The 14,177-nt window shown below is 38.5% G+C and overlaps 1 protein-coding gene across 1 annotated transcript; it reads left to right on the top strand.

Moving 5' to 3' along the window:
• The first annotated feature begins 1,165 nt into the window (after positions 1–1,165).
• ddias (DNA damage-induced apoptosis suppressor) lies at positions 1,166–5,670 on the top strand. Its single transcript, XM_034680757.1, has 5 exons — positions 1,166–1,532; positions 2,570–2,731; positions 2,882–2,990; positions 3,293–3,600; positions 3,838–5,670. Exons 1-5 carry the CDS (start codon positions 1,411–1,413, stop codon positions 5,537–5,539), a joined length of 2,403 nt encoding a protein of 800 aa, XP_034536648.1. The 5' UTR covers positions 1,166–1,410; the 3' UTR covers positions 5,540–5,670.
• Positions 5,671–14,177: the final 8,507 nt, after the last annotated feature.

Raw genomic sequence — 14,177 nt, forward strand, 5'->3', positions numbered from 1 at the left:
AAGATATGGTCCAACATTCAACGGTTCAAAGGTTTTTATTGTCAATTTTCAATGTATATACGAGACATACAGGAAAAACGAGATGCTGTTTTTCTCTTCCAGCTTTTAAATATCTAAAATTTAAATATTAAATACAATAAAATATAATAAAATACAGTTCTATAAAAACATCCTATGTACACAGTGCAGGCAGTGCAGTGACAGTTTAAAAATGGACAATGAAAATGAAAATAGATAACAGTGCAAATGATATTAAGGTGCAGACAGTATTCGAGATAAAATGCAAATAATAATGTGCAAAAAGCAGCTGAGGTACAGTCCGTGTATATAGTGTGTGTGTGTGTGTGTGTGTGTGTGTGTGTGTGTGTGTGTGTGTGTGTGTGTGTGTGTGTGTGTGTGTGTGTGTGTGTGTGTGAGAAAGAGAGAGAGGAGAGAGAGAGAGAGAGAGAGAGAGACAGAGACAGAGAGAGAGACAGAGACAGAGACAGAGAGAGTGTGTGTGTGTTACAGTCCAGGGGGCAGAGGGGGGAGGTAGTGGGTGGTGTTCAGCATCCTGATAAGGTAAGATATTACTTTATTGATCCCAGGGGGAGGAATTCAGTTGTTGAAACAACCCAGACATTAGTACAATCAAGAAAAGGTTCCGATTAGTAAAATAAAATAAGTTAAAAAAAAATTGATAATTAAAGATAGAATACAATTTAGATATATACAATGTTACAAATGGATTTATAGTAGTAGTTACAGGCAGTATTAAAAATGCTTCAGTAGTAACATGTTGACATGGTGTGATTATGGTTTTAATGACAGATTAAGCAATAAATAAATACATAAATAAATAAATAAATAAATAAATAAATAATAAATAAATAAATATGGTATATAGTATGACCATGAGTTGTAGTAAACAATAATAATGTAATATAACATAATATAATATAGCAAGATAATTATATAATATAATGTGATAGTAAATAAAAAATATATTTAACTTAAATTATTTTTTTCTGTGTCATAACATTATTATTCCTTTATCTTTCTCACGTGAAACTCCATCAAAGTAGAGGCATGTGATATAATTCCCTGTTGGTACAGCTGTGAGAACTTTTCAACATTCTGTTGTACACCCGGTCCAGTAGGGGGCAGTAAACTGTCTTCATACTAGCCAATCAATCTCAATGAATCATAACAAAACGAAGAAGAGCTTGTTGGTTCGTCGGAGTTGTATTAAAGGAAACTTGAGCTGTTGAAATTGATCCTTGTAGTTTGAAGTTAAAAGACAATCTTTTCATCCTTGTTAATATTCTTTGTTGTTAAAAATAGAAGCTGCTGCAGTTCCGATGAAGTTAATATGAAGTATAAGAGGTTAAAGTTTAGCTAGCTAGCTCCTGCTAGCTGAGTAGTTGACTGATGTCTGTTCGATCATCTCTGGTGGAGTGCGTAGTTCTTTTTCTGCAAGATGCCTGTGTCTTTTATCCATATTGCAAAGGTTGTTTCTCCAGGATTCAAGTTGAACACCTGGACCCGACAAGGTAAAAACCAGTGGTGGACAGTAACAGAATAAATGTATCTGAGTACAGTACTTAAGTACATTTATTGAGTATCTGTACTTTACTTGAGTATTATTACTTTTACTCCACTACAGTTAGAAGACAATTATTGTACTTTTTAATCCACTACATTTCTATTAGTGCTCTACTTACTCACTACTTTAGCTTTAAAGTCAGCTCATGAATTTCTTTCTCTTTTCTGAAATCTGATCCCTAAGACAGTAAAATGTGTTCAGATAGTTCATTCAGAGGTGGTAATGATGGCTATAATTCACCACCTGAGCACCCATGGTCATATCTTCAGCTCGTGTTAGAGGTTGTTTTAAATGAAGAATGCTTTTTGAAATGTTCTCCCTGTTTCCCACTCTGCCCAAACAAACAAACATTCACTGTCCATCCTGAGAAAGTGTGTTGAGCTACATAACATTTGTTTCATTCCAGATGAACATTTCAAACTAAGTTGTCTGTGCTTGGAGTAACTTAGTCGCTGTTTTTATTCCACAGTATAGTTTTTAGAGGTTTCAAGCAATGGTTTCTAAATAAACATAATGTAACCGAATGTACTCCTATGTATTCTTGACTGCACTCATGCTTTGTGAAAATACAATGTTTTGAGATTTTTAAAGAAGTACTTTGAATACTTGAGTATTTTTAAAAGGAAGTTCTTCAGTTCTTTAACTCAAGTAATAACCTGACAGAGCAACTTTCACTTGTATTGGAGTAATATTTGACCAGGAGGATCTATGCTTTGACTTAAGTAATGAAGCTGTGTGCTTTGTCCACCACAGGTAAAAACGCAAACTGCAGACCAAAATTTTAAAAAACTGTTACGAGTAACCCAGAATGAGTAGCATAACTTTATTTTGTGTCACCAAGTGCATCATAAAGAGGGAGTAACCAATTATTACTTATTTGTTCAGCACTTCATATTATCATTTTGAGATCACTGAGCTGGACTGACTCCCTGAAGCTCCTCCTAGATATAAACATTAGTGTCCCTCTCTGCTTATCCATTACAGATGCAGCTGCTCCAAGTGTGGTTACATTTGCCTGAGGGAAAATGTTGATCACAGATATCGTCTCTCCCTGAGGGTGACCCGGGACAAGTGCATATTTGGAGTCACAGTATTTGGGACATGCTTGAATCCATTCTTTGGCATTCATGCAACAGGTTTACAGAGGTAAGTTTCCCAAAGGCTTGTGGTGGAAATACTCAAAGTTAGCTTCTTGTCACCATTGCTTAGATCTTCACATTTAGAAAGGTCAAGCTTCTCCTATAGTTAGTGATGGTTTATGTTTTGAAAATATCTGTTCTGTCTGTAATGCTTTAGGTTGGTTGAGAATACAGATGAACCAGGTGAAGAATCGAGCAGATCCACATTGTTGGCGAAGGCTGTCCAGGATTGTTTCATCGGCAGACATGTCATCTTTGGTATAAAGGTACATCTACACATGAGCATCAGATATCTTAACCAGTCATTATTTGCCTACAGTATATACTGATGTTGTCTGTAGTTTAAATATGTTATTTGGAAGAGAGAGAGAGATATTGACAGATAGATGTATTTTGTTGGCATGAAACTGGGAGATCATTATGTTACTGCAGTATATTATCCTATGAGGATCAAGCAAACCCAATACACGTCTTCTGTGCTTCAAAAATGTCCAGTGTATGTCTTTTCGTGTCATTTTTATTGCAGATCTGGCTCTCAAACACCCCTGGTCTTTCTTGTGTCCTTCAGGTAACTGAAAAAGAGCCTAAGCCTTGGCTAGGAAGGCCTGATGGCTCCAGCAGCAAAGACACAGTCCAATTAATCGCCACCCAGATGATTCTTCCCAAAGCTTTAAGCCTGGGAGGCTGCACAGTGGTCAGTTATTATCGGAGTCTTCTTCAGAAAGCTGCAGAATACGAGCTGGGATCTGCTGAGCAAAGGAAACCTTCTGGACCCCTAGAAACACCACTACTGTTGCTCCCTTATCATTCCACTGCCAGCAGCATCGACAATGCTTCACTCTGTACCTCAGGTCTTCTAAGTCAATCACTGCAAAGGTAATGAGACTGAGACGTCAAAGATTATTACTGCTCACCTACTCATAACTCTCAGAACATGTTATTTGGGGCGTGTTATCTTTTTATCTCCAATTTATGTCAGTGTTTGTTTAGAGTTACAGTGTTTAAATTGTTTAGCAGTCATTTCCCTACAACATTTACTTTGTAAAATCTGTCATTTTTGCTGTAAATCTCCTATATTCTTGTAACATTTCTTCTGTTTTGTCTGGATCCTAGATCCCAATACCAAGACTGCACCCTTACTCCTACCCCTCCATGGCAGCAATCACTGGGGCTTGTGACTTCATCAGCAGAGCAAGAGGAAGGCTGCAGCACCTTGGACAGTAAAGAGGAGAAGAGGTTCAAAAACAAAACACCAAATCATGTGCAGAGAGAGAACCCGGGGTACCACAAAGTTGTTGAGGAGAGAAGACAGTCATCACCTCCTCCTTCACAGTGCAACTCTGTCAATAGTCCTTTGTTTGCCAAGTTCTCAGACTCATCTATTGATAAAGTCGTTGGAAAGACCCCCATCCTAGACACTCGGTTTAGTCCCTCCTCACCTACAAGACATTTAACAAATTCATTTTTGTCAGACTCATTAGCTTGGGAGGATTTGCCTTTCTCTGAGAGTCTTACAGAGTTTTTGGGGGAGGAAAATCAGAAAGAAACAAGACACAACCTGGAAGTCAGATCACAAAGCAAGAACTCATCAGGTGAATCGTGTGTATCTCAAAAATATACACAGATAACAGACAGCTTCTCACAAACATTAGTGGGCATCATAGATACACCGGCACCAAATATAGTTGACAGACATGATTTATCTGAGCAGGTATGTAGAGCACATACGGTCGGAGGTTTACACAACTTTCAAGCCAGGACATTGTTACCTCAGGAGGATGAGAATGCTCATTCTGTTTCTTTTGACAACGAAGAAGAGGAACAGCTTGAAGACGACTCTTATAATTGTTCTGCGGACCTTTTCAGTAGCTCACCAATGATCAACATGAGCACAAACGCACACACACAAACTGTTGTAACGTCCACAGAAGCTTCTCCGCTGCTTTCTATGCCAAGAAAACAGCACATGAGTGGAGGAGGGTTGAATGTTTCACATACAACACCATACAAACAGAATCTAAGAAGTAATAGATGCATTAACGAAGACTACTTCATTCTGCCAGGCACACAAGATTTTGACTTCATCCCTCCTTCTCAGTCGACCCCCATTGTAAAAGTATCTGCAGTGACAGGATCACGTGCCAAAAAAAGAACATCAGCATTTGGTGAGTCGCAAACTCCCTGTCCAGACTTTTGTCCTTACAAAAATCTGCATGTATTGGATGGTAAAAAAACACCCAAAAGCCCCTCTTCTTCTTGTAAATCAAAAAGCGTCAGTGCCAATCAGCTGCCCCAGTGTGGCAGAGAGTCTACCAAAGAAAATTTGTTGTGTAGTACGACATTCAGCAGACGCAGATTAATCTCAAAGGGGAGATTTTGGAAGCATAAAAAACATCTGCTGGCTCAAGAGTCCCCGAGGGTCCCGAGAGGGGCTCTGAACTCAGGATCACCAAGGACACTCAATGACACATTTGACTCAAGTTGTTATGATGTGACTGTGTGTGATACTGAAGACAGCAATGCACTTTTTGTTCCTCCTACTCCTGCTGCAAAATTACCTCTGAGTGTGAGGCTACGAACGCAAAGTCAGACCGAGAACAGCAGCAGTATATCGGACTGGACTGAAGAGCAGCAGGAAGAAGGAGTGAGTTGTAAACATCCTGTGACATCATCACAGAGAGGCGTGATACAAACAAGCAACTCTGACAGTGAAACTTGTGAGAAAGAGATGCTTGATGGATCCAATTGTTACTTCCCTGATGGTGAGAATGAGGCATGCGATTGGTCTAGAGATCTGTTCTCCGACTCAGTCTGAGAGGTTCTGCTGCAAATGGACGTAAGAATGTATCAAAGGAATTAAAACTTTTGTCATGTATGTTATGTTGGCAACCCAAATTATGATGTCTATCTTTATTTTAAAGAGTAAAACTACTGCTTTTACTACCAGAAGTACTGTATTTTGTGCTCAGACTCTGTGCTAAACAACTGAAAATGATTTATTTATTTATTTGTATACATTTATTTAACCAGGAAAACCACATTGAGATTAAGAATCTCTTTTACAAGTGTGTCCTGGCCAAGATCGGCAGCAGCACATTCCAACTAAGTTACAGACAAACAACGCAGCATTCTAAAACATTACAACATATCATGGGCGTCAGGATAAAAGCCATCAGTCAAAGCATCTACAAGTTGATGCATCTTCCTCCATGCCTTCAATCTGCTTTTAAAAACATTTAAAGCTCACTCAAACCCAGGCTCTCCTGAAGCAAGTTTCAGGCTGCAGGAGCAGTGTATCTAAAACTCTCTTTACCCATTTCTAGACGCACTCTGGGGAACGAAAGCAAAAACAAGTTTTGTGACTGGGTCACAGAGCGGAGACTGTAGCTTCCAGTATTTTTTAAATGAATAAAATCACATAAATATGAGGGAAGCAAGTTAAGAATAATCTTGTAAACAAGGACATGCCAGTGATTTAGTCTACTGGAAGACAATGCAGTCCAGCTAACTGGGGCATACAGGGAGTAGTGATGGGTAAGGGATTTAAAACTTGTAATGAACCTCGGAGATATGGGGTGCCGTTTGTAAAGTTGTGCACACCGAAAATAACAACAACAATTCTCCACATTTAGCTCCAAAACGTCATAACAATGTAGAGGGAATTTTTAAAAGTCACCTTTTTTATCACATTTAGAGGAATATTTGTGATGTTCCTCACATTTAATTTTGTGGTGAAAAATATAGTAAGTTAAATCCAAATGCTAAATATAAATCTAAATGTTAAATATAAATAATAATGTTTAAGATAAATATAAATCTAAATGGTAAATCTAAATCTAAATGTTAATTATAAATATATATGTTAAATATAAATATAAATGGTAAATGTTGCTCTGCGATCCTAAACATTTAGTTGATAAGCAAATTCACACTGCTGCATATCAGCTAAATATTTAGGATCTCAGAGCAACATTTAACATTTATAGTTAACACTTAGATTTATATTTAACATTTAGATTTAGATTTAGCATTTTGATTTAGATTTAGCATTTTGATTTAACAATGATTTCAACTTAAAGCTGCTGTGAGGAACTTTTAGCTTGTATCGATTATGGCGCCCCCTTGTTGACAAAGTGATACCTCTTATCTCTTGTCCTGTACAGTCATGGCCAAAAGTTTTGAGAATGACACAACTATTAATTTTCACAAAGTCTGCTGTTTCAGTTTTTATAATGGCAATTTGCATATACTCCAGAATGTTATGAGGAGTGATCAGCTCAACTGCAATTAATTGCAAAGTCCCTCTTTGCCTTGAAAATGAACGTTATCACCAAAAACACATTTCCACTGCATTTCAGCCCTGCCACAAAAGGACCAGCTAACATCATTTCAATGACACACAGGTGTCACACACATTAACACAGGTGTGGGTGTTGATGAGGACAAGGCTGGCGATCAATCTGTCATGATTGAGTGACTGGACACTTTAAAAGGAAGTTGGTGCATGACACCATTGTTCCTCATCTGTTAGCCATGGTTACCTGCAAGGAAACACGTGCAGCCATCATTGCATTGCACAAAAAGGGCCTAACAGGGAAGTTTATAGCAGCGAGTAAGATTGCACCTCAGTCAACAGTCTATCGAATTATCAAGAACTTCAAGGAGAGAGGTTCAATTGTTGCCAAACAGGCTCCAGGGCGCCCAAGAAAGTCCAGCAAGCGCCAGGACCGTCTCCTGAAGGTGTTACAGCTGTGGGATCGGGCCACCACCAGTGCAGAGCTTGCTCAGGAATGGCAGCAGGCAGGTGTGAGTACATCTGCACGCACAGTGAGGCAAAGACTTTTGGAGGAAGGCCTGGTGTCAAGGAGGGCAGCAAAGAAGCCACTTCTCTCCAGTAAAAACATCAGGGACAGACTGATATTCTGCAGAAGGTACAGGGACTGGACTGCTGAGGACTGGGGTAAAGTCATTTTCTCTGATGAATCCCCTTTCCCATTGTTTTGGGCATCTGGAGGAAGGCTTGTTCGGAGAAGACGAGGTGAGCGCTACCATCAGTCCTGTCTCTTGCAAACAGTGAAGCATCCTGAGACCATTCATGTGTGGGGTTGCTTTTCGGTCAAGGGAGTGGGCTCTCTCACAATCTTGCCTAAAAACACAGCCATGAATAAAGAATGGTACCAGAACGTCCTCCGAGAGCAACTTCTCCCAACCATCCAAGGGCAGTTTGGTGATGAAGAATGCCTTTTCTAGCATGATGGAGCACCTTGCCATAAAGCAAAAGTCATAACAAAATGGCTCGGGGAACAAAACATTAAGATTTTGGGCCCTTGGCCAGGAAACTCCCCAGATCTTAATCCCATTGAGAACTTGTGGTCAATCCTCAAGAGGCGGGTGGACAATCAAAAACCCACAAATTCTGACAAACTCCAAGCATTGATTATGCAAGAATGGACTGCCATCAGTCAGGATTTGGTCCAGAAGTTGATTGACAGCATGCCAGGGAGAATTGCAGAGGTCTTGAAAAAGAAGGGTCAACACTGCAAATATTGACTTATTGCATGAATTCTGTGTAATTCTCAATAAAAGCTTTTGATACTTATGAAATGCTTCTAATTGTATTTCATTATACCATAGAAACATCTGACAAAAACACCTAAAAACCCTGAAGCAGCAGACTTTGTGAAAATGTAATATTTGTGTCATTCTCAAAACTTTTGGCCATGACTGTACATGCAAAATAAGTGTCTTCAGACAATAACCTCATCCTGTTGTCTTTGAACATTTAGATTTATGTGATTATTTGCAATGAAAACAGCCAAAAAAGGCTGTTTCGAAAGCGAGATGTCAATCATCTGTTCTGACACCTACCCCCTCAGAGCAGTTTCAGGCATGAAAATGACAACAGAGAAAGTATCAGTGTTGTTGTGGATGGTCTCGTTTGCTTTTCAGGGTCATAAAGAGGCATCAGTATCAGTTTCAGTCTGTTTCTCAGCCAGTTAAAAACTCCTCATAGTGCCTTTAATATATTTTTCACAAGAAAATTAAATCCGAAGAAGATCACAAATATTCCTCTAAATGTGATAAAAAAAGTGACTTTTCAAAATTCACTCTACATTTTTATGACCTTTTGGAGCTAAATGTGGAGAAATGTTGTGGTTGTTTTCAGTGTGCACAACTTTATAAACGGCGCCCCATACGGAGCTCTATGAAAAACAGTATTAAGTGAGTGAAGGCACACAGTATATTTAAGTCAGGACAGAAACAGGAGACTTTTCGTCTTGTGCTTTTCTGTAAATTGAGGGCGAAGCAGCCTCTTGATCACACAGTACTGAACAAAATAAGGTCAAGCTCTATTCACAGTATTCTCTTGTAAACATTAGCCTGAGTGGATATGCTTTCTGCAGTATGTGACCTTACCAGGTCAGGGATGGTGTCCTTAAGCTTGAGGAAGACCTTCTTTGGGTGTAAATGTTCCTACCATATCACAGGTAGGGTAAGTCTTTATTAATATATCTATTTATGAAATGATACTACAAGGATAATGTATAGTGAGCGGATGGTTATGTAAATTAGAATCCCGACAGGATGAGCAGGGGTCTTGCAAAACTGCCCTTTCACTATACATGTACCTGCTTACTACCTGACCACCAACCAAAGACAGAAACAAGTTAACACAGAATATTGATTTAAGAAAATGTAGATTTAAAAATTATGTATACAGTTAAAAAAAACCCAGACCCTCTGGATCCACAATCAGTAATAATTCCAAGGCAACAGATTTGTATTGGCCTCTTTATGATACAAATTAATATTAAATTGAACATTTTAGTTTCTTGGTCAAGTATGTTGACACTTCTCTCCTCATCCAGTTCTCCTTGGAGCTTTGCAGGTTAGACATACGTGGTGAAAATGTAATAACTTTTAAAGTTCTTGCTATTGCCACTACTTATTTACTTTGTTGCGTCTGGGTGATGCACTCACCAGCTTTGCTCTAATAACCTGAATTGCAGGACAGATTCTTGCTCCACTTTTCACTCTGAGGGATGGTCAGGGCCCAGTAGCTCCTCATGCTCCTCTTAGATCTGCACCCTTTAAAGGTGACATATCACGCTTTTTTCATCAATATATATTGGTCTAAGATGTCCCCAAAACATGTCTTTAAAGTTTATGTTAAAAAAAACACTTTGAAATCAGATTTTGGTCTGCCTGAAAATCCCTCTTCTTCAGCAGTCCTCAGAACACTCTGTTTTCTCTCTGACCACGCCCCCTCAGGAAGTGGATGTGCCCTTGGCTCTCCGGCACTTTGATCTAATGTTTACATGTTGGCTGAATATACACGGCTGCTCAGAGATCACGTTACTTCAACCCTCTGAATCTGATCCAGAATCTGATCCTGACAGAGAGGCTCCTGCAGCAGAACCTTTCTGAACGATTGGTCACAGATTCTGTGTTTCTTATTGTTTTATTTATCAGTATGTAGACGTGTGTCTTGGTACACAGCTACCAACATGTAGCTATGTGGCTATGCTAACTAGCGCTAGCACTTATCCATGATACATAAAAATCATCCACTAGATCTTCAAATCTGCAGACGTGGGGAGTAAAACCGACCTTTGTATTTATAAATACAGCCTACAACTAGCATGCCTCCCTCGTAAGCTCCTTGTTAGCACACGTGTGCAGGGAATGAAAAACAGAGGAGGAGTTGAGTTGTATTTTATACAGTCTATGGGCTGAATAAGCTCTGAGCTCTGACTCGTGACAGACCGGATATTGTTGTTACGTAACAAAAACACGGAAGTCTGAAACGGCTCGTTTTAGACACATTTACAGAAAGGTGTAGAAATCAAAACAGGGGCAGAATGGATTTTTTTAATTCTCGGGGGGTTCATAGACATGCCAGGGACACATATTTCAGGTAAAGAACCATTAAAAAGTCCATTTTGCATGATATGTCACCTTTAACTGTAAGTACTCCCGTCTCTCATGACCAACATAAGATGTTTTTTGCTAGGATGTTTACCAATGAACAATCATGATGTAAACTTGTGGGGGTTTTTCCACAGTGTCAACAGGCAAAGTGTAAATGTAACTGATAACCTCAAACCCAACAAGAAACTGTCACTCTTGAGCACTGCCTGGTACTTCAGTTGGCAGCAGAGTCCGGAAGCTTCTTGCGCTGCTACTGTGCAGCTTTGCAGGGGTGTCAATACAGGGATGAGTGTACACAGTGTCGTGCCCATGAGCTGAGAATAGCAGCCACTAGATATTATGACTACAATGTTCTGGAAGTGTGAGTTCAGGAGAGCAAGACGAAGAGGATGTTACATGATTAAAATAGATCTGAGACAAGAAGTTAACAGCTGGAGCTTTGTACTGTATGTGTGGCAGAAGCAGATTGGTACAGTATGTTGTCAGCTGCGTAAGGTATGATGTTAGTGTCAGGATGTAAGGGCACACTATTTGGTTGATGCTCTTATTACACGGGGCACATGTAAATAAAACCATTTGAATCAGAGAGCAGGTCCTTTTTTATTTTTGCACTTTCAGCGGGTCTTAATTGTGACTTAACTGATGTCTTGTCTGTTTTACTTGGTGAATTTGCACTAATTTAGATGCTGAAATGCTGGGTGCACCGTTGCTGAATTTGAGGGATCCCATGGCTTTTCCTCTACAGTCACCAGCAAGATGACATTTGTAGATCAAAGGGAAACTTTGATACAACATTTGTTCAGATGCCATTGGGGCTGTAGATCATACGCCACTTTTACCTCTGCCAAAATATTACAAACTCAGGCGTTAAAGCATCCATTGGTACACTAAAAAAACACCTAAATATGATGTACTAAACATTGCATTTCTATGTGAAGTGTCCCTGCAGTGCTTCTGTCAGCAATAACATCATGTTAAATCCCCGCTCTGTATGTACACATGTGAAAAGAGGGACCCTGTACCTTATTGGGAATGTACAGTAGTATAGCTCATAAGTTATGGCAGTAATCAGTAGCTTCAGACTGAGTGCAATGCCATCGTTTTGATATTTGGTGAGTGTGCCAGAGAATTTCTGGCCTCAGTTGCCTCAAAAATAAAAATAGTAAATATAACCTTGGGTGTCAGTATACATATGCCCAAGTCAGCTCACACACTTTTGAAATTCAAAGCACAGTCTTCTGCAGCTCCTTTTATTTGACATGATTTCAACATAAGCTCTGGCCAGTTGGTGGTGTTTGAGGATGATACTCATTTGTTAAAGAAATACTTAAATTATCAGTACATTCACTTTTCTGACTTCTTGATTTGATCTCAATAACTTAGGTGTGTTTCCAACTTTTTCATTAAAATACCTGTTTATCTTTGTGACTGACCCTCTGAGCTCATCTGTGCTAAAAGTCAGATTCCCTTTACTTGTAACCCCTCTAGTGAAATGTCACTTAAGTGGATTTGACATTCAAGTGGATCATTCTAATAACTGAACTCACAGCCACTGTTCACGTTATAAATACTGCTGTTCCTTGACATTCAGCACAGAGCTTTGCTTACTGAGCTGGATAGTATCTGTAGGAAATATGGCATAAGAACTAAGTGAATTACGCAAAATAGCTTTGCAATAAAACTGAAGCCATCACTTCGAAGCCTATCAGGTGGACTGAAAGGGAACGCATCACCAGTTGATCAATACATCATGCGTAGTTCCAGAGATAGACACAATCCATCACAAATACAGAATACAAAATAATACAAGACCCCAAATTAGAAGACTATGGTCTCTAATCCAACTCTCAGACTGAGATACAAGGCGGTTAGTGGTTAGTTAATCAAGCACTTCATAGTGTATGAGAAAATTTAGGCATTACTAGTCCTATTTAATGAATCCAAGTTTAAGGTTAATGCAGTTACATAAGTGTAAAAATAATTCCTATAGCAGAAAGATTATGACACAAACAATACTCAAACTTGAAAACAAATTAAATGAAGACCAAAGAATCCTGACTGTTCATTCCTTCAGTCACCTGACCTTAGCCTAATTTTACATTTCTGGGGTCGCGAGTGTGCATGCTGTTATTTAAGTAAAATAAAAATATATAAATACAAATTACATAAGGATTTTGTAATATATTAAAATCTATAAGATTCAACTTTTACCTCAAATTATTTAGCTATTATGAACTGTGATAAAGTGAATAGTCCAAACAACTGAATATTATTTTAAGTACATTTGATCAAGTGTATAAACCTGGATCAATTACCACAGTTTGATGTTAATATCTAACTACACTAAATTAGTTTCCTCCCTTAATATGTTTTATGAACATGGGAACATTACTTGACGTGTATCCTACAGTCACAGCTGAGTGCTAAGGGAGACCCTCTCACCTTTGCATGATGCCAGTACAGTACGTGAGCTATGTCAGCAGACACTCAGTGAATTGAACTACTATAAGCCACTGTCTTTCCAGCACATGCTCCTTTGTGTCTGTCAATATGAGTGTCATTTGTACTTACGTTATTGCATCATTTCATCATGACTGAGAATTATTCATTAGTTTTTTGTTGTTTTTTGATATAACAATAAATAAGGAGAGAGAAAGTAGAATGCCTTAATGGTTTCTAGCAAGAAATCAATTCAAAGTTGTAAATATGTGGCAAACTCTTTGGCCAACCAGGATACTAGATTTTGTTTATTTTGTCAAGTTAATTAATTTATACTTAATTCTGGCAACTTGTGCCCAAATGACACACTGACAAAGCTATAAAGACACTGTAGTTAGTAAATGACACTACAAGACAGGGAAACAATTGTGGATGATATTGTAAACACAGACACATTACCCAATAATAAAATATATAAATAAATGTTATTATTTGATGTCATTAAAAAAAAAAAAAACTGAAGCTCTAATTTAATATATTAGTATTTTCCAGTATTTTGAATAACTAGTTAACCCCCCAAAAATGACTTATATTTTGTAGACAGAATTTTAATACAATGATACACACACTTTTTTATGATTGTGCTTTATATATATTTATTTATAAATATGTATTTTTTTTAACATAGTTATAAAGTTATATTGTTGTAGAGTTATTGAGCATGACATATAGTTCTTAAGTTTGTTTTTATTTGTACTACAGTTCCTCTAAGTCCCAAGACTCACTTGACATGTTCAATGTGTTGGTGTGTGTTGCAGGAGTGTTTCCATTGCACAGTTTCCAGTGCAAATGTACCGCTGTGAGCCGCTGTAACATTAGAGTGTTGCAGAGATTAAGAGGCGTGACAAGCACATGGTGTGTGAGGGTGGAGAAATGGCTCAGTATGGAGTTGTCAACAAAGCGTCAGAGAGGAGGTGGCTCTTAGTCAGCACACAGGGGAAGCTTCACATTGTAGAGTTTACGCACATAGACATTGTTAGATACATCATAATACATTTTTTGTGTATGTACATTGCTTGTGT

The sequence above is a fragment of the Notolabrus celidotus genome, chromosome 3 (genome assembly GCF_009762535.1).
Source record: "Notolabrus celidotus isolate fNotCel1 chromosome 3, fNotCel1.pri, whole genome shotgun sequence".
NCBI classification, from domain to species: Eukaryota; Metazoa; Chordata; class Actinopteri; order Labriformes; family Labridae; genus Notolabrus; species Notolabrus celidotus.

Bases quoted from the DNA above. Each gene is read 5' to 3' on its own strand.
- ddias (XM_034680757.1), top strand. From the start codon at position 1,411: ATGTCTGTTCGATCATCTCTGGTGGAGTGCGTAGTTCTTTTTCTGCAA. The intron at 2,991-3,292 runs GTACATCTACAC...TGTGTCCTTCAG, and splicing joins ATGTCATCTTTGGTATAAAG to GTAACTGAAAAAGAGCCTAA. The intron at 3,601-3,837 runs GTAATGAGACTG...TCTGGATCCTAG, and splicing joins CTAAGTCAATCACTGCAAAG to ATCCCAATACCAAGACTGCA.